General features: G+C 37.8%; 4 protein-coding genes across 4 annotated transcripts; 2 read left to right on the top strand and 2 right to left on the bottom strand.

Annotated features, from left to right (window-relative positions):
* LOC18778703 (tobamovirus multiplication protein 1) lies at positions 2,146-6,734 on the top strand. The gene is made up of 11 exons (XM_007211693.2): positions 2,146-2,687; positions 3,052-3,142; positions 3,248-3,300; positions 3,559-3,651; positions 3,800-3,871; positions 4,430-4,502; positions 4,651-4,696; positions 4,828-4,891; positions 5,292-5,345; positions 6,043-6,120; positions 6,223-6,734. The coding sequence occupies exons 1-11, from the start codon at positions 2,532-2,534 to the stop codon at positions 6,313-6,315; spliced, it is 873 nt and encodes a 290-aa protein (XP_007211755.1). The 5' UTR covers positions 2,146-2,531; the 3' UTR covers positions 6,316-6,734.
* On the bottom strand, positions 7,290-9,510 carry LOC18780763 (derlin-2.2). Its single transcript, XM_007211859.2, has 6 exons — positions 9,211-9,510; positions 8,598-8,697; positions 8,272-8,486; positions 8,088-8,171; positions 7,853-7,906; positions 7,290-7,666 (listed from the first exon to the last, which is right to left on the bottom strand). The coding sequence occupies exons 1-6, from the start codon at positions 9,307-9,309 to the stop codon at positions 7,484-7,486; spliced, it is 735 nt and encodes a 244-aa protein (XP_007211921.1). The 5' UTR covers positions 9,310-9,510; the 3' UTR covers positions 7,290-7,483.
* LOC18780175 (abnormal spindle-like microcephaly-associated protein homolog) lies at positions 9,562-17,988 on the top strand. The gene is made up of 20 exons (XM_020561466.1): positions 9,562-10,466; positions 10,617-11,085; positions 11,189-11,274; positions 11,603-11,716; positions 11,832-12,020; positions 12,135-12,197; positions 12,360-12,416; positions 13,131-13,253; positions 13,346-13,462; positions 13,649-13,756; positions 13,838-13,970; positions 14,243-14,380; positions 14,862-15,038; positions 15,121-15,734; positions 15,892-16,069; positions 16,160-16,401; positions 16,698-16,890; positions 17,009-17,234; positions 17,317-17,472; positions 17,558-17,988. Exons 1-20 carry the CDS (start codon positions 9,702-9,704, stop codon positions 17,655-17,657), a joined length of 4,248 nt encoding a protein of 1,415 aa, XP_020417055.1. The 5' UTR covers positions 9,562-9,701; the 3' UTR covers positions 17,658-17,988.
* On the bottom strand, positions 18,270-19,347 carry LOC18780538 (15.4 kDa class V heat shock protein). Its single transcript, XM_007213365.2, has 2 exons — positions 18,970-19,347; positions 18,270-18,714 (listed from the first exon to the last, which is right to left on the bottom strand). The coding sequence occupies exons 1-2, from the start codon at positions 19,103-19,105 to the stop codon at positions 18,449-18,451; spliced, it is 402 nt and encodes a 133-aa protein (XP_007213427.1). The 5' UTR covers positions 19,106-19,347; the 3' UTR covers positions 18,270-18,448.

Below are 19,700 nucleotides of genomic sequence, written 5' to 3'. Positions count from 1 at the left end.
CTTTTTTTTGTTATTATATTATTTTTAAAATGACCATTTCGTTGGCACATGACTGACTGATGCCAAATCAGTATTGGTAAATAGAATTTCTGTCGACATGTCCTTTTTCGGAAATCAATAATTTTACATTTTCCACTGATCTATTGATAACGAATTGCAAGAAAACGACATCCACACCACCACACGTATGTACATGTGGGGAAACGACACAATAATGAAATCAAAATCGCATTACTAACACTTAGTAGCTACCATGTTCAAGGTCTAACATGTAATGCTGGCATGATTGATATGCAACTCTACCATTTATCATCTATCTACTTTATTTTTTCCAAGTTTAAACTACAATTCAAAGGGTTGCTTTAAAATATAGTCAAAGTCGTGAAAGGCAATGGGAAACTTTAAATTTTTGCATATGTCTGCGCATGTACTCAATTAATTCATACTAAAGAAAGGCACATATTCTTTGTTTTTTTTTTCCCTCTATTTTAGTATCTACCCATTTTCTTTTTCTTTTTTCTTTACATAACAAAGTTAGCGACATAAATAACAAGAATTACTGACCTTAACCACTTAATCCACAAATCACTTGTGATTACAACGTAAGTTCTAACATAACAAGCCATGGTGGTATGGTGCCCCAAAAAAAAAAAAGTATTTGCTATTAGTTAAAGGATTCGGCCAATAGGGTCTAGCTCAGTGGAAAATAGGACTTTACTTGCAGACTAGTAGTTTCAAGTTCGAACCCTCGTAACACTTTAGTAGTGTGTGTTTGGGAAACTCCCTCCCATTGCAATTTATTTAGACTATCGATTGCATATTTTTGTTGTTGGAAAAGATGCTTTATTAAAAAATAATAAGTACTATAAGAGCGTACAAAAGATAACACTGAAATAGCTAATACTATTCAAAACCCAAACATGAGATGAACAAATGCGTGATCTTAAAAAAAACTCGCGCCTAAACAACTAAAAAAATAATAATAAGAAAAGAGAAGAAAAAAAAAGAAGCCTCAACACCAATTCAATCTGCACAGAAACCGCAATGCCACCAACCAACAGAAATCATCACCTTACATCAGGAAAATGGAGCAGGACCAACATTTTCTTAACATGTACGCCCATATTGGTGTAAAATCCTCGCTTGCATGGAGAATTAGTGGTGGTGTACTGGATGAGTTGGCGCAAACCAACACCGCCAAACCGTCCATGCCACGTATTTCTGGCAAGAAACTTCTCGTCACCTTCATGTGAAAATAGAATTATTAGCTGACCAATCAATGGTGTATGGGACGGGAGATGCGGACCCCACTGCATCAGCGAATCTTCAATCGCATCTCCTCACCTGCATCACGTGATTATCAGTCTAACTACGTTGTAAAAACCTTCTAGTTTTTTGGTGAAGGCGTTTTCAAAATTTTAAATTCAAACCAACTAATTCACAAATTTAGGCGCCCTGGTTAAGTTTCTTTGCCGCCTAAACTCCATGTTAAAGAAAAAAAACACACACACACGTATTCATTTTATAATGCCCGTCTATATAATTTTAGTTTCAAATTCAATATATTTTTAATTATTTATTTAAATTTTTATACTAACAATGTTGAAAAAAGGGAAATTCAAACACATGACATAAAGTGTAAGATTAACCGTTCTTAACCACTTAAACTATAAAACATAAGACATAAAATTATGTATTTAAAAGTTCCATTTTTTTTTACACAGAAAATTTATGATTCACGAGTCCGAATGTTTTATTTTAGTCATCATTTTTGATAACGTCTTCACATGGGTGACTCCCCTTTTTTGTATACTTGTTTGTTTAATTTGAATTATGAATATATATATTTATAAATGATAATTTAAACTATCTTAAATTAATCAAATTTATAAAAATGAGAATTTGAACTTGAGTGTAAGAAAATAGATTCACTATTTTGTCAACTGACACATATGTTTGTAAAATCGTAAATGAGACTCGTTTCCCATAATTTAGGACAAAAAGGGGCTGTTTCATTTTTCAACGTCCCTAATTGGCCAATCGATCGACATAAAATAATAAGCACAAATAAGAAAATAGAAAAAAAAAAAAAAGAAAAAGAAAAAGCGCAGAGAGAGACAGAGGGAGAGAGGATAAGAGCAGTTATAGTTTATTAAGTAAGACGAGTACAAGTTTACAACCACCACCACTTGCGACTGTAAGAGAAAAGGAGCAAATGAATTGAATTGAATTATAGAGGCTGGAAGACGTGAGCGTAGAAGCTTAGGTGAGAGCGACCAAAGCATGGTCTGTGGTGTGTGTATACAAAAGGCCTCCAAATCCCCGAAAAGCCCACCCTATCTCGATCTCTCTTGGACCGTCTGGTAGGGGTAGTTCTGGTAGACCCCCTCCATCTTCCTCTCTCAGTCTCTTTGTGAGCTGTGTGCTTTTGCTTTGACGAGTTAGGCAGAGAGTATCTCTGCTCCTTTCTCCGCTTCTCAACATTTTGACCCTCGCTGAGCTTCTCGGCCTCGGAGGAGCTCCCGCCCAATATGACGAGAATGCCATTCACATTCACCTCCGCGCCCATGGAGCTCGCCTCTTTCCTCTCCAATTGGTGGGACGAGATCAACGAGAACACCCAATGGCAGGACGGCATCTTCTACGCTCTCTGCGCTGCCTACGCCCTCGTCTCCTCCGTCGCTCTGGTCTGGTCTTTCTCTTAACATCTCTCTCCAACGAACTACAGATATTCGTGTGCTTGTTAGTTTAGCTTCTTATTTGGTTAATCAGTAGCTAATTTTGTATGAATTTCGAGATCGGAATCTTCAATAAACTGGAATTTATACAATCACCCCGAAATTACATCAAACATTAGCATGGTTAGATTTAGTTTTATATCCATATTTCAAATTTTAGATAAAATTAAGTGCCAACAACTGTCGCTGTTAATGTGCAAAACTAGCTGGATTTAGTTCTCAGGTTACTAAGTGCTACTTGTTTATCAAGTAAATTATGAACAGTGCTTATTATGAGTATCCTAAGTTGATTGCTTGTATTCGTGATGCACAGTTTCAACTAATAAGGATTGAATTGAGAGTGCCCGAATACGGTTGGACCACGCAGAAGGTTTTTCATCTTATGAACTTCATTGTTAATGGAGGTGATACCAGTGCATTATTTCCATTCAGAGTCTCTCCTGTTATTCTGTCCATTAATTCTCAGTTTGAAAATCTTTTGTCGTCATTGTTTGGTGTTGCTCTTGCAGTACGAGCAATTGTTTTCGGATTTCACCATCAAGTGTTTGCTTTGCACCCGAAGGTTAGTTTTGTAAAGCGTCACTTAGTTCAAATCTTAAACCTACCCCTGTTATCCTACTTGACACTTCTATTCACTTCTGAAACATATGATCATAAAATGTCCGGAACTTTTTTACATCTTGTTAACTGTTCATTTTACTTTGGGGGTTCTGAGGGACATTAAGGCTCTATTTGGTTTATTGGAAAGACAAGAACATAAAAAGAAAGCAATGAACCTTGGGGTTGTATACTAAAATCGGGCAGCTGCATCTTGAACCAGGTACTAATATTGGTCTTGTTGGATCTTCCTGGACTGCTGTTCTTCTCTACGTACACACTTCTTGTTCTCTTCTGGGCAGAGATATATCACCAGGTAACAGCATGTTTTCCTAGTTCTTTGCATGGTATTAGTGTTAGTGTTAGCCAGACTTCAATTAAACTGAGGTGTGCAACTTTTAAATGTGGTTGTTTCTTTTGATCAATGAAGACTTCTGACTTCATTTCTCACTATCAATGAATAGGCAAGAAGTTTACCGACAGATAAGCTCAGGGTTGTTTATATTTCAGTCAATGCTGCAATGTACTTTATACAGGTGTGCTCCATTTTTGTTTTCTTGGCATGCTTCATCACGTGGTTTCTCTGTATCCCTTGCTGTTATCATAACATCTGTGTCTGGCTAGTATTTTTTTTTTTCCGTTTATGTGTGTTACTTACATAAGCAGCCCGCTCACCTTCCAATCATGCTTGCTTTGTCAATCTCCTTGATCTCCTGTTGCTTTTAACCTTGTAATCATTTGCTTCATCCTGCATGTTCTTTCTCAAGAAGGTTGGGGAAAAAAGTTTTACAACTGTCGAAATATTAGGTTTTGCCCTCCTAGGTTGAATTTCTTACCCATTTTGTGGCTAGGTTATATAGAAGAGAAAAGACATCTTTCTGGTTTGCCTATTTAATATACAACTGTAGTTTTTTTTTTTAGCAACCAGGCATGGGACAGGCTTGTTGATGATTCAACTCCTTGCCACTAGGGCACATGTCAACTTAGCTGGACAGAGTGTGCTTTAGAGTTCTTAGCATAAACAGGAATAAGTCCCTTACGGGGTTCTTCAGAAATTTTAATTTGTCTTATGATATATGTGTGTTTCTCTTCAGGTTTGCATCTGGATATACCTCTGGATCGATGACAACAGTGTTGTGGAGTTCATTGGAAAGATATTCATTGCAGGTAAGGCCTGTTTCGAGTCATGCAATAGGTTTCACAGGGCTCCCATTATTGAGAATGATTGTTTTGTCATCTCATAGCCTTATGCATACTCGTCATTGCTTCTCTTGTTTAATGAGAATACTCATTATTTTGTTCTTTTTTGTCTCAGTTGTGTCATTTGTGGCTGCACTAGGATTTTTGATATACGGAGGAAGGTGAGTGTTCTGCATTGTATTTAAGCATATGGAGCTGTGCTCATTCTGTTAGCTTACTCCTGGTTGTCTCTGTTTGGGTGCCTGTGCATTTGCATTTGTAATGGGTGGATTATTATAAACAATGTGTTCAGGTTATTTTTCATGCTGAGACGCTTCCCCATTGAATCTAAAGGGAGAAGGAAGAAACTTCACGAGGTTTGTGCCTTGCCTACATATTTTGTCTATCAGATTAGAACGCCCGATTGCTAGATTTATGGCACATAATCTTCTTGGCTAGATTTATTCTGAATAAAAGCAAAGTCTATTCTTAGGATATCATTTAGATATGTGCATGCAGAGGGCAGTGGATTAAACCTTAGTCAGTTAAAACACACATACAATGCACAGAAATTGGGAGGGTTTTTTACTATCTTGAAATATGATGCCATCATAATTGCTTGCAACCAACTTTTTTGTTTTAAAAAAAAATTCTTCCTTTAAGCATTGTGAGTATTATGTAGATCAAGGTTCAAGGTTAAACTAGTGAGAGAAGCTACAGCAAAAAAAATCATTCTGTTAACTAGTGCTATTGACTAACAATTGGTTGTCATTGCAGGTTGGATCTGTTACAGCCATATGTTTCACCTGCTTTCTCGTAAGATGCTTTGTGGTAAGCTTCAAACCCTTCTATGCGGTAGTAAATTCAAAGAAACCTTCTCTTGTATTCTTATAGAAGAATAGTTAACATTCCAGTCTACAAAGAGTTCTCTTTGTGCCTGTCTTGTGCTTCTTACTCCACAAAATAAGATGTACATTGCAGACGAAAAGAATACTCCAACACACTCACACAGAACACCGTGGATGGGTTAATCCCTGGGGAAATATCTTCGTAATATTTGATTACACTGTGAGCTTTTACCCGGGAACTATCTACATTGTAGCCAAACAAAACGACTGTACATTGTTGATACTAGTTTGAATCAGAAATGTTAATGCAATCCTAGTAGCCTCAGATGAGTCCTATAGCGTAAAAGCTAATGAAGAAATGTTATAGCTCTCGTGGTTTTCATTTGATTTCTATTCTACTTGATGAAAACGCCAAAGCTGTACTTCCTATTTGGGATCTTGCAACTACCGAGACTTCGTTTTGTTTTACGCTATAGGACTCATCTGAGTCTTTACCCGGGAACTATCTACGTTGTAGCCAAACTATCTAAATTAACTTAAAGACTTCATGTTTCTTTGTTCCACTGGTAAAAAATGATAGTCGTGACTGTACTGATTTCTTGATTTGCTTTATAAGGTGTTGCTTTTATCAGCATATATTGAATTTTCTGGGAGTTTCATTAACTCGATTCAAAATGCAGGTTGTCCTATCTGCTTTTGATACAGATGCATCACTTGATGTTTTGGATCATCCAATTTTGAATGTGATCTATTACATGGTAGTGTATTAAGCTTGTTTATTTGTACAGCTATTTCTTGTCCTATTCTTCAAACTCTTTTACTTTTTCCCCTTCAAAACTTAAAATATCTGTCCTCTGCAGCTGGTTGAGATCCTGCCTTCAGCGCTAGTCCTTTACATCTTGCGCAAATTGCCCCCGAAGAGAGTATCAGCTCAGTATCATCCTATCCGTTAGCCTGGTCTATCTATTCTTTGTGTTAATTTTGCCCCCTTAGTAAAATTCTTTACGGATTGGGAGTTTGGTGCTAATGAAATTGAGCGACAATAGGAAAGCCAGAAAAACAGACCAGATGCAGTATTCTGGTGTGGCTCATGATGCCGGCATTTTTTTAGATGTATGTATATTACACGGCTCTCCGGAGCTAGCCAAGGGAAAATAGTTAAATTATTTTCATGGTTATTTTGACAGTTAGCGGTTTATTTGATAAGAATGTGACAAAAGGAAATGTTCATGTAATTTTATTGTTGTAGGTGTTGTTTCTGTTTGTTTTTAGAGTTTCATATCATGGTTTGTTGAAGCAGAAATAATGCTTCTCTTTGCCCTCAGTAGACAATTGATGTGATATAATATAAAGTACATTTTTTTAATGCCCAGTGCTTGATAATCAATCGATACGAGTGTGATTAAGGTACTCTTCCGTCCATTAACGGCTTGACCATGTCGCTAATACAACAATACTCGAGGCCTGCTGTGGCTTGCTTTTCCTTTTCCTTTTGTTATGTTGTATTTTTCCCAAATAAGTGAAAACGTACCTGCTCTCTTGCACCTAAGTTTAATCTCCCTTTCCGTATTGTACATTAGTGTAGTTTAGAATATCATCTGATTATAAAAAATAAAATAAAAACCGTGAAAGCACAAGAGAATATGATTTATGCTATTTGAGAAATCTGATGGTGCTTTGTTTAATAATCTTCCACAACTAATTCTCATGGGGTAAGGAAGAGAGGAGACTAAGATACATTTCCCCACTTGAGGAACTCGTAATCGGCATTAGTGCATCTTATAGATAAGTAAAACAAGACATGGTTGCTAACGGAGAACATTAAGATACATTTTCTTAAGTGGAAATTGTGCGTAAACTTTGATCAAAGTAATTGTGCACCTGAGGTGAACGTTAAATATCAAAGTAACTAGATCATCACGCTACAGAGAGAAATAAACTTTGATTGCACATTAGCTTTGCGTTATAAAAAATTCACAAATAAACAATTAGTATATCTGTGTAGATGTCTATATATTACAGAGCCAAAAAGCCATTCTACATGCCAAAGCCTTGCCTAAATGCCAGATCAATATCCTGAAAGCTAAGCCCCCATCAACCTGGCTTTCCCGAAGGTCTAAATTAATCTTGGTGAAGTTCCTCAACAGGTGGAGGTGCAAATCTCACATTTTCTGGTCGTGCCACCACAACAGGATCATCTGCGAATAGTGCCTTGATAAAAGAAGGGGTTCTCAAGGGCCGGCGACCTGTCATTCGCGGGTAAACATCTTCCAGAAAGTAATAGGCATGACCAGCAATCATTCCCTGATTCAAAACCAATCGACATGTAAGAAACTATTAGTACATGAAAAACCTTTAAGTATTGTTGTATAACTGGTGAGGCAGAATCATAAGCCATTTGTTAACACAACCTAATTTTGTAACTCTAAGGTGAGATGCAAAATTTATATCTCAATATTTGTGCAAATTCTTATGGAAAAGATAACGCACCAAAAGATCCACCCAAGCGCTAGCCCCGACAATGACAGAGAACGTTAGAAGAACCTGGATGAAAAATGAAACAGACATTACAACATAATCAAGGAGTCAAGAATTATTAGTAAGAGGACTTGTCTAAGATTAAAATCAAAAGCCAAATAGTTTGTTAAAAAAAGGAGGCCAAAATACTAATAATTCCGAAGAGGTAACGGATTAACAATATAAATCAAGCAGACATTTAACTGACCCACGGTAGGTAAGCTGCTGTGAAAGTGAAGAGGCCCAAGAAACTCATATGGATGAACGGATTTTGCTTGCTCCACACATAGACCTGTAAAATAGGAATTCATGACAATGTTTAAAAAAACAATAATAACATACCGAGCTTTGGAAACAAATCCATCACAATCCAACAAAGATAAGTAACGAACCATCATGAATGTTAGAGAGTTGCTGAGGAATATAATCTTCGCAAATGACTCTGACAAATACGGTATCATCCCTCCAATCAGAACTATCCCAGTCAACACAGTGGCGCCAAATAAGAGCATGTAAAAGAAATCAGCAGTCCTTCCCCTGAAAGAGTTCTCTTCAAGAAGCTTGCAGTACCGAGCAAGAAAGAACATGTGGAACATAAAGTCCAAGTCTGTCAACGCCAAGATATAACCATGTTAGGAAACACAAACATTAACAATTAAATGACACAATGTAGCTTCCAAGAAATGGAAATCTTTTATAAATAAATATTAGGAATTACCCATTTTCCGGAAGTACAGGAAATTGGTGACGAGGCGCCAGAATTGATACTGCTTGACAACTAGTATAGGGTTCAAGTATAGATTATGAGGAGAGATTATCTGCAAAAGGTTTTAAAATTAGCCATCAGTAATAGAGGAGAAAGAAATGACTACAAGAACTGCCTAACCTTCTGAACTTCCATTAAATCCAAAGGAGCATTAAAATTGCAATAGAGCATAAACTAAAATGAAATCTAGAAAGGATGGTTTCAAAGTTTATGAAACTTTTGAACAACACCAATGCATGCACTAATTAATTGAACCCAGCTATCAGAATTTAAGTTCGATTGAATAAATCACTAATAGTAATAATAACAATTATAGACTTACATAAAGTAACAAATTTCCAGGTAATCATTCCTCAATTTTTTTCCGAAACAAACAACATTCAGCTACCCAAACAAACAACATGCAGCTACCCAAGTAAAAATCAATGGCAGAAGAGACTAATTCCTAAAGTTCAGTCAAAACCCAAATTGAAATCGGACAAAATCAGAGAAAGCCATTTGCACAAAACCAAATGGGTAATTACAGAACGAGAGAGATTTTCAAATTTCAAAGCGAGAGACATACATCGAGGGAGCAACCGATATTGGTGACAACAGCGGCCGTGAGATAGGAGCGGGTGATGATAGGCATCTGCTTGTACCATTCCTCCACTGCTTGAGCCATGATTATATTATTCAATTACAGCTCGAACCAAAATCTCAACAACTTTCTTTCTTGGAGGTAAAATCAAGAGCTCAGGAGATGAATTGAAACCAGAGGGTTTGGAAGTTTTGCAGAGAGAGCTTCTGAGAGGGCCACGCAAAGCTGAAGAGACGAGACGAGACGAGACGAGACGGGTAAAGCTAAGCTCTTGCGTCTTTCTGGGCTGTAAAGAATGACAAATGCTCTTCCAATCAGAGAGCGCGTGCTCCTCACGAACCAACCATCTCGTTTGGCTCTTGTTGGACTTGTAGGCGCTATATATTATCAAGTTTTTGGGCTCAAGGCCCATTGGGCTTTTGAATTCAAAAAACAAAACAAAAACCCGTTAGGCTCAAGTCCTTTCACTTCCCGGCATGTGCGACGCTCCACCGTCATCTTCACCCTTCCCCGCTTCTCTTCGCATTTCAAATTCAAATCCAAAACCATTTTCAGACAAAGCCCTCGCAATGGAAGGCGAAGAGCCACCGTCATGCCCGTCACCGTCACCGTATAGGAAACCCTCCTCTCTCTTCAGAGACATCTCAAATTTCAAAACCCCGAAACGCCCCTCGCGAATCTCCAATTTACACTCCCCTGGCCCCCATTTCTTCACAGCCTCCAAGCAGACCCCGCGTACTTCTTCGTCATTTCGCCGTCGGCCATCTCTCGCTCAGTCGAACTCCAGCCGTACCAAGGCTGCAGCCAGAAAACTCAAGGCCTTCGAGGTCGAGCAGTCACAGTCCTCTCGCAAGGTCCAAATTCAAAAAGAGCAAAAGCTCAAATCCTTGGCCAAGTCTCTCAACGTCTGGCTCAATTTCCTCTTCCAAAACCCTAGATCCTGCGGCTGCACTTTGTCCGTTGATGAGGATCATCGTGGCGGAACGCTTCCCAAGGGGAAGAGGGATAGCGAGCCCGGCAGTGCGGTCCGGGTCGACTCGGCGTGGCGGGACCCGAAGCGTCAGAGAGACTCGTCTTGGCGGGCCGTGAGTGCTGTGGCATTCTCAAGCTCCAAGTATTCGAACTTACGGTCTTCGTTGGAACATGTGTGTAGTGTTGATGATTTGACGCAGCGAATGCGGCTTTATTTGAGCATGGGCAATTGCAAAGAGGTTTTTGATGCGATGACTCAAGTAGCTAAGGTTTGGATTCTTATAATCTCATGCTAATTTTCTTTTACATGGTTTCATTTGAATACGTTTGGTTGGTCTGAAAATTGTAGCATTTGACCAAACAGGGCTTGTAAATATTTATAAGCACTGAACCATGTTGACTGTCTGTCTTCTTTCCAGAATATTGATGAGGGGAGGTTGAAGATGAAGGCTCATTGCCCCTTAGTAACGGATGTAGGGTTCAAGAAGAAGGCCACTAGAATTCTCATGAGCTACAACCCAATTTGGCTTCGAATTGGCTTGTACGTTGTTTTTGGTGGTGATTCTTTGTTGTCCGACAGAGATGCTAATTCTGATGAAGAAATCAGATTTTTGAAAATGATCATTGAGAAGCAAATTTTTGCACATGCAAGTCTAGCAAAGGATTATGCTTATAACAAGATGGTTGATGGTCTTTACAGACCCGGTTATTATGAAGCTCTGGGAAATGTCATTTTGAAGAGATTTCTGTTGCTTGTTCTTATCCTTGATAGAGCTAAATGTCAGAGCAGTCTTTCTCTTAAGTATGGTATTGATGGAGTGGATGGGGGTTCTCCTTTATTGTTTACGGTTGAATCTAATATTAAATCAAGTCATCAGGTGATCCGTGGTAATTATCGATTCACTCCTCTCTTCAGTTGCTCGTCCATTGTTCTATAACTGTGCTTTATCTACTGTAGGCTTGACTTTTCTCTTTTTGTGGTTCAAACTAGATTTTCTCTCATCTGATGTCATGCTTGGAGAAGGTAATATTTTAGCACATCTGGTGATTTTAGGATACAAAGTATCTTATCAGCAGGTAGGTGGTTCATTTTATGTATGACACTCATTTACATGAGATTTGGTTTGTGTGTGTGTTTTCAGGGTGCGAGGGAACGAAATATTTATTTAAGATTAGGCCCTTTACCCGAATGTGAATGCCATTTCTATATATTAAACAAATGAGGCATGAAGTCAACTCAGAGTTTAGCGCAAACAAAAATTATTCTTACACCGGCTAATTTACCAATGAAATTTGTTCTTGAGCAGGAAATCTACCAATGAAACTTGTTCTTACTCAGATTTTAGCGTAAACAAAAATTATTTATACACTGGCTAATTTACCAATGAAATTTGTTCTTGAGCAGGATCCGCTTGTTGAATTTGACTTCCGAGTTACAGATTTATTTGTTGATCTTCAAGATGGGGTGCACCTCTGTAGGATCATTCAACTTTTGCAAGATGACACATCTATCCTCACGGTTGTTATTTTCTTTCTTTCTTTCTTTATATTTTGAATGAATAGGCAGGTTCAGCTATTGTTTAGCAGGATATTGTATATTATTTATTGATTTCAATGTTTTATTGGATGAACAGAAAATGGTTGTTCCAGCAGATACACATAAGAAGCACTTGGCAAATTGTGGCATTGCCCTGCAATACCTTAGGCAGGCTGGTGTTGCTTTACATGATGAAGATGGAATGATGATTCTAGAAGATGATATCGCTCATGGGGACAAAGAACTTACTCTCTCATTGCTCTGGAACATGTTTGTTCATTTTCAGGCCTGTTCCTTTCTCTCTCCCATTGTTTCAGAACTATTGTATTACAGGTTTAGGAGTTTACCATCATCTACTTGTTAGTAACAATCTCCTTTAACTTTTTCATTAAACTTGCAGCTACCTCTTTTGATCAAGAAAACAAACTTAGCTGAGGAAATTTGCAAGATTCGTGGAAATGGGGTATGTCTGTCTCAATGTGGATGAATTTTTAATTTAGTTTATCTGTTGGTCCTATTTCTATTTCCTTTTGTGTTATTTTAAACGTTTGTTTTCCTTGTTATCTTTACATGTTCTAGAGTTGCCATCACACTTATCTTTGAATTATCCTCTTCTTTTTCACAGGATAACTTGATCAATTTTGAATCCTCTTCCTTGGAAATGCTTTTAAAGTGGATTCAGGTGTTGCCGCTATTTGTGAAATTAATTAGTTTATTCTTATTTTGGGGTTTCAATAGCATTCAATCTAACAAACAAATAATCTGTACTGATGCATATGCTTCATCCGAGTCCTACTCATGGATTATGAATATTACTGTGTGTGTTTCTTACTAGAATGATCAGATGTGAATGCTCTTTCTTCTTTTTAACCCCTACTGTTCAAGTTAGAGTCTAGACAACATCTTGTACTACGAAAGTGGAACTATATTTTTCCATCAATAGCTTGGGCTTCATCAGTCACTTGTGGCTGGAGGTTATTTTCTGTTTGAATAAGTGGACAACTTGAAGGTGCCCATTAACTTAGTTGGTAAAGTCCCTCGAGTTTCATTCAAGAATGGGATTGAATTCGACCTTCACCATTTTTTTTCTTTTCCTTTTTTTTTAGGGTGGAGGGGGGGTTTATGGGATAAGAGAGGATCATTCTACTTTTTTTAATCTTAATTGAGACTGGATTTGGTATTAGTGTTGTGTCCTCCTTCTTTTGGCAATTAACTATAGATGTTTGGTCAGGTCTCTCACTGTGTTGTCATAAGGACTGTATCACTTAATCTGTTCTTCCTGGGTTTGTTAAATGTTTATTTTGGGATTTTTTGGAGTATTGAAAGCTGTTCACAATTTAAAAAACAAAATTTTTACTGCTCTTCACTTAACAATCATTGTCGTTGGGGTTTCCAGGCAATTTGTGAAAATTATGACTGCAAGGTCGACAGTTTTTCTTCATTGGTGGATGGAAAAGCTATATGGTGCCTGCTGGACTTTTACTTTCGTAAGCAACTTTGTTGTGGTTGGTCGTCAAAGGTGCTATATATTTGTTCCAGCCTTGCAGATTTTGTGAATATAGAGATCTAGTTTCCTTTACTTCATTCTCATTAATTTATGTTACATTACAGGATCCTAATAAATCCAGTCACGAAGAATCAATCATGTTAGTGACTGATTACTCAGATGCAGTGCACAACTTTTTATTATCACAGAAATTGTTGACATTATTGGGAAATTTTCCAGAGGTTTGTGCTAGTCTTTGCTAATTATCGTTTAATCATTAACTTCCTATCTAGTTTTTGTTTTTCCTAGCTCTGGATGATCTGGATACCTACGAGAATAACTCAAAATAATGTTGGAATTGCATTTAGGTGTTCTATAATTAATCTTACGGTTTGTTATCACACATTCATCTTGAGTCATTTCAACAGGTTCTGCAAATAAGTGACATTCTTGAATATAATGGTGCATGTAATGACCGGAGTGTGGTGATCCTATTGGTGTTCCTGTCATCTCAACTGATTGTCAAGAAAAATATGGTAATGCCTGATGTATTGTTGTGGAAAGAAATTGATGTGGATGTTGTCATCATAGATTAAAATTGACTATCTCCTTCGCAGGATCAGTTAAATTTCCATAAACTCTTGCGTTGTGATTGCCAGAGTCTAGAGAGAAAATATTCATGTATGCAATGTTCTGTAAGACCAGACGCAGCACATATCCAAGAAGAAACATATGACCACAGTGCTGAAGGTTTCTTTTCTATGCTTTCTAGTAGTTGTCCTTTAGCATATGATCATGTCACTAGAACTGATTCTTTTACCAGTATGGAGTAAAAGAGGTCTTAGACAACTTAAAGTAGATAATTTCATTGTTTTCTTTTAAGGAGTTCTGTTTTCTGGTTTTCACATAATTGGAAATGATTTTTGTTGGAGTCATGTATTTAACTAGAACTCTTTATTCATTTGTTAAAATTGATTGTTTAGTTCAATTTTGTTTATTCTAATGTTTGCATATACAAACAGATTCTGTAATAAAGTTTAAGGCCATTCAGGCCTGGTGGCAAGATATGGCCGACAGGAACCATAAGTCTGTTGCCAAACCAGCTGTTCCTGCTTTGCATAACGTTTTCACAAACGAAGGCAACATTAATATTCAAAAAGGTAATTAGTATTATCTTCGGTAGTTCAAGTAGTCGTCATCATGTTTCCATTTCTTATTCTTACCAGTTTCTAGGTTGCGACCAAACAAAAAAAGTTTCTTGGTGAGAAATGGAATATTTTTGTTTATATTTTGATAATTTGCATTAATTTTTCTCTTCTAATTTTCTTAGTAGTTACTTTGTTCTATTATTATTTGTGGACTATGGTTTAGTGTTCATAATTTTAATTAGTTTGACTTCAGGAGATCATGCATGTTCCATTAATTCCTCTCCCTCTCCCTTCAGTTTTCTGAGTCCAGAGTAAAATTGTTTTGTGATTCGTGTTTTTTTTTTTGGTCTCTTATTTTTTCTATTACTTGGGAGGGGAGAATTTATTTTCAATATATAAGTTTATGCTATCATTTTACTTCTGGTCCTGATATTGTGAGTATGGTACGCTATATTCGTTTTCTGACGGAGGAATCCTTATCTAATACTTCCAGTAAATGCTGCAAAAAGGATACAGTCACATTTCAGACGAGCTATTGAACGTCGCAAGTTTGTGAAGATGTTGAATGCCGCCGCTTTTTTGCAAACAGTTTTCCGTGCTTGGCTAAGTGCGAGGCAAAATCCGGCTCGCATAAAGTTTAGCACTATTCAAGTTCAAGAGTTAGCATGTGGTATGTTCCTTTCTGTGATTCTTTCATATCCCTTTATGTATGGAATTTTTCATGAACATGATTTATTTGGCTAATCATACAGAAAGGTGGAGACAACGAGAAACAGGGAGGAGATATGCTATGTTCATTATTGGCAGACATGGGTTTCTCAACTTAAAAAGGTCAGTTTTGCTCATCCAACGAGCTGTAAGGAATTGGATCACTCAAAGACATCGAGGTGGAAGCATTTTAACTCTTGATGCATGCACTTCTGATCTAGTCAATGCTGCCATTGTTGTCCAAAGACATATTCGTGGGTGGCTTACAAGATCAAGATACATTCATGGGGTTGCTCTAGTAGATAAATCTTCCAATCTGTGCCAGGAGAATGGTGCGCATGATTTTCAAATATGGGGTGCAGTTAAAATCCAGCTTGCTTGGAAGAATTTTTCAGTCCGTCACTCTCTTCGCTATCAGCAATTTGCTGCAACCAAAATTCAAAGTCATTTTCGTAGTTGGCTATTGAGGAGAAGGTTTCACACTCAAAGGCAAGCAATAATAAAAATCCAAAGTGCTTTGCGAATGTCAATATGTTGGATGGCTTATCAGCAATACAAAATTGCAACTGCATCAGCCACCGTTATTCAATCTTATGTACGTGCATGCATTGCCCAGAGAGGAGCTGATCAACGTAGGCATGTCATTGTTGCAATCCAAGTAAGTAGTTTTCCATCTCTTCTGAGCATGTAGGGTGGTAAAAACATTGTCTATTAATTCCATTATCCCGATATTCCTATGATCTGGATAAGCGCTGATTGTGTTTGTTTTTGTTTTGTAAATATCATATCTCATTAGCGTACTTAAATGAATTCAGAGATACTGCCGTGGTTGGTTGATCAGAAGTTACTTCTTGTGTCAAAGAGAGGCTGCAGTAAAGATCCAAAGTGCTGTTCGATGCCTCATATGCCGTCAGGCATTTCATCGTCGTAGACAAGCTGCAATGAAAATTCAACCGATAGTCAAGGGGCAGATTAGTCGAAATAGGCTCTTAGGTATATTAGTACAATTTTCCCCAATGGTTCTAGTTGTGAGTTAAATTTTACTTATAGTTTAGAAATGTTTATGGTTTTGGTTTGTTGCAGGTGCTTCTTCCCTACGTCCAGTCATCTCCAATGGTTGTCTTTCAAAGAGCACAGGAGCCTTCTATAAGAGTGCTGAACTAAATAAAGTCTTTTGCTCTGTGTTGAAATTGCAAAGGTGGTGGAGAGGTGCTATGTTGCTAAAGTTAAGAACAAAGTCTGCAGTCATTATTCAATCTCATATTCGAGGGTGGTTGGATAGGCAAAAAGCTACTGGAGAGAAGCAATGTATTGTTGTAATACAAGTAAGATATTCTATATTTGTTGCAATTTACCATATCATTCCATTTATGTTTTTTTTTCCCCTTAATTTCTTTTATTCTGTGGATCTCCATTGTCACTTGATGTGGCCAAACTGGTACCAGATACGCTCTCACACATATACTCGTTTCATATAAATGTCCGTGTACATTTCTCATGATTTTGATTTGACATGAATGTAAAAGCATGTTTTAGCAGTTATAAATGTTAAACTAGTTGAATTGGATTTTCAGAATTCGGCAAATTTAAAAATAAAAATAAAAACTGTTTTGAGTGACAGTCATGGTGGAGAGGTTACTTGGCAAGGAAAAAAGAGACAGGAGGTGAGCTACTGGATTTGCGCTTGAGAGTGCAAAAGTCTGCTGCGAATGTGGATGATAACATGCGCATTATTAACAGACTTGTGGCAGCACTTTCAGAACTACGAACAATGAAAAGTGTCAGTGGCATTCTTCATACTTGTGTTACTTTGGGTAAGTGTTTAATGATTGTATGATGCTAAAACTCCATTTCCAACATGTTGTCTTTCCATTTCTCCTGCATGAAACCGAATCCTTGCGTGATACACTTACTTTTGAATCTTATATACAGACAAGGCTACGCAACATTCTCATAAATGTTGTGAGAAACTTGTGGAGGCAGGAGCTATTAAAACTCTGCTGAAGCTTTTTCGGTCAGCCAGCCGAAGCATACCAGATCAGGAGGTTCTGAAGCACGTCCTCTCAACTCTAAGGAACCTTGCCCGCTATCCACATCTGATTGAAGTGCTCATTGATAGTCCTGGGTCTGTAGAAACTGTTGTAGGGGAGTTCCTAAGGTTCGTATTATTTTGGAAGTTAGATTGTATGGGGCCTTTTTTGTCATCTTGGGTTAAGGGCTATAACCTAATTTAATATCAGGAACAAGGAGGAGGGTTATTTCATTGCTTCTGAGCTTCTGAAGAAGATATGCGCTAGTCGTAAAGGCGTTGAAGCTGTACGCAAATCACCTGCCCTTTTGAAAAGGCTCCACAGTCTTGTTGAGGAACTTAGCAAGAAGGCCAACAATGAGAAGAGGTTGGATTTCAGCAAAGAATCTCTCTTCTTTTATGTGATCTGTGTTATCTGTTGAGCTTTAAGCCTTAGTGTTATCTTAATGCAGGAACGCCCGAGTTACAGTCGGTAGAGAATATACAGAGAGAAGATTAAAGGAGGCTGTTGAAATTCTGAAACTAGCCACAGCAGGAAGGCTAGGTTTTTGAGTTTGCAGGCAATGTGTAAAAAACTGCCACTGAATTTAACACGTTCAATGGGGGAAAAGAAGGGGTAAGGGCAGGGCAATTTGATTGCATAGGGTAAAAACTTATGTATCTCAAATTGAATGCTTGGTTTTTACCACTGTAAAAAGTTGGTGTAATGTGATGTTGAAAGCACATGGTTTTCAGCCAACGGGGTTGGTTTAGTTGATCCCTGCACTGTGTAGCCCCATTAATATTTGAGTATTTGTCAAGATGTTAGTGATGAGAGTAGTCAATCTCCTTCTAAACTTTTATTTGAAAAGAAAAAAAAAAAAAGCCCATGGGATTCTTATGAGACTTGCATCTTGTGGTCCTATGACTGCCGCCCGCAAATTATCTTCTCGAGTTCAATTCCCAACAGATTCCCGATCCGCCTCGGAAAATATCTACCACAATAAATATGACTGAACAAAATCCTTTTCGTACATCTGGCCAACTGTGCAAGTTATCTGTTTGGTTTGATTTGGACGTGACGTAAGATATTTGTTGGCACTAGGTTTATCTTCTTTCTTCAATTTCCCATATATGGTTATATTTCCTTCATTGGAAATGAAACATCACCCTCATCAGTTTGTATGACAAGAAATTTGAGAGAAACCAATAGAACAGATCTAAAACGTTTGTACAAAGAATGTGAGAACTCAAATCCAGCACAATGCACCAGCGCTTAGGGAAAAGAAAAATATCCCACAACTAGAACTTAGCACCTAATTATAACATAAGAATAAAAAAAATAATAGTTGCCATGTTTGAAATCAAGCAGCTCTTGCCAGAACTTCAAGCCGTTCTGGGACATCAGCTGGGTCAATAAAAAAAGTCCTCCTTAAAGATCTTGGCACTGTGACTGTCAATACTCCATCTTCATATCCAGCTGAAATCCGTTCGAGATCAACCCTACCTGGAATCCGAAACTTCCTCATAAAGTTCCTGCTGGGCTCTGTGGCTTCATCAATTCTCTGTGTTCGAATTATGAGGTATATTGAGTCCTCTACTTCTACTTTTATTTCCTCTTTCCTAACACCTGCTCATATGCATATTACAACCACCAAAAACAAAGCTTCATAACCATTCCAATGGAAACATAACAAGAAAGGTGAATTAAAGAGGACTAAAAGAGGTCAGACGTGAATCATGCCAGTTGATTAGAGCAGTGAGCCCATTTCTTACACCCAATTTCAAATTGCCTCCTAGTAAATTAGATTAGTTTAGAGTTTTTTAGACTATCGCTTGCATAAAAACCCATAAAAGAAAAAGTAAGAGGGATTTTTAAACTTACCAGGGAGGTCAGCAGAGAAAATGTGAGACTCTGGGGTCTCAGTCCAGTGGACGTAGTTTTCAGGGGCCAAGTGATATGGATAAAGGAGATGAGAAGGGAAGACATATTGGTAAGGGTGGAAGGCTGGGAGCTCCATTGCTTTAATTAACAGGAGCCAAGAGGAAATGGTTTTCTTGCAGGGCAGGATATAAATATAAAATATCTAGACTGGGATGAGGCAGGCAGTAGCTTAACACAGAGGGAAAGAAAGGTTGTTTGGCTGGCTTTTATAGGCCTAGTGGCTTTTATAGGCCGAGGGGATCGAAAAACCTGGACTCAAGGTAGGTTGGTTGAGTTGGCTTTTCAAACTTTGACAGAGCATTGTCTTCGACCTATCTTTGGTAGTTGCTCAAAAGCTTCAAAATGTGGCGGGTGCTAATTAAAAGAGCTTATATCATCTGCCGCTTGCGTACGTACTTATTGCAATGGTTTGGCAAAATAACTACCAGAATGGCAGGCCTCAAATTTTTGAGGAAGATTGATCTGACCACGTATAATTTTTATCTAGTCAAGGTTTTCTTGCTCTAAAAGTTGACGAAGAATTTGTCTATTGGCGTGGATAAAATTTGACCGTTGATGTTTTCGGCGCCTCACATGAATCATAATTTTAAAAAATTAAAATAAAATTGCCCGCAATTGTGGACGACTGTTCGTAGCATACCTCTATAGGGTCGAGTGACATAATCCCAATT

Source organism: Prunus persica, chromosome G4 (assembly GCF_000346465.2).
Source record: "Prunus persica cultivar Lovell chromosome G4, Prunus_persica_NCBIv2, whole genome shotgun sequence".
Lineage (NCBI taxonomy): Eukaryota > Viridiplantae > Streptophyta > Magnoliopsida > Rosales > Rosaceae > Prunus > Prunus persica.
The sequence above is the reverse complement of the archived record's forward strand: the minus strand, read 5'-3'. Positions and strand labels throughout refer to the sequence as shown.

Coding starts and splice junctions, on each gene's coding strand:
- LOC18780175 (XM_020561466.1), top strand. CDS start 9,702: ATGTGCGACGCTCCACCGTCATCTTCACCCTTCCCCGCTTCTCTTCGC. Junction 11,275..11,602: donor ACAAAGTATCTTATCAGCAG/GTAGGTGGTTCA, acceptor GTTCTTGAGCAG/GATCCGCTTGTTGAATTTGA. Junction 15,735..15,891: donor ATGTCATTGTTGCAATCCAA/GTAAGTAGTTTT, acceptor AAATGAATTCAG/AGATACTGCCGTGGTTGGTT.
- LOC18780763 (XM_007211859.2), bottom strand. CDS start 9,309: ATGGCTCAAGCAGTGGAGGAATGGTACAAGCAGATGCCTATCATCACC. Junction 8,698..9,210: donor ATATCGGTTGCTCCCTCGAT/GTATGTCTCTCG, acceptor AACCTTTTGCAG/ATAATCTCTCCTCATAATCT. Junction 7,667..7,852: donor GCGCTTGGGTGGATCTTTTG/GTGCGTTATCTT, acceptor GTTTTGAATCAG/GGAATGATTGCTGGTCATGC.
- LOC18780538 (XM_007213365.2), bottom strand. CDS start 19,105: ATGGAGCTCCCAGCCTTCCACCCTTACCAATATGTCTTCCCTTCTCAT. Junction 18,715..18,969: donor TTTCTCTGCTGACCTCCCTG/GTAAGTTTAAAA, acceptor GCATATGAGCAG/GTGTTAGGAAAGAGGAAATA.
- LOC18778703 (XM_007211693.2), top strand. CDS start 2,532: ATGACGAGAATGCCATTCACATTCACCTCCGCGCCCATGGAGCTCGCC. Junction 3,652..3,799: donor GGGCAGAGATATATCACCAG/GTAACAGCATGT, acceptor ATCAATGAATAG/GCAAGAAGTTTACCGACAGA. Junction 4,503..4,650: donor TGGAAAGATATTCATTGCAG/GTAAGGCCTGTT, acceptor TTTTTGTCTCAG/TTGTGTCATTTGTGGCTGCA.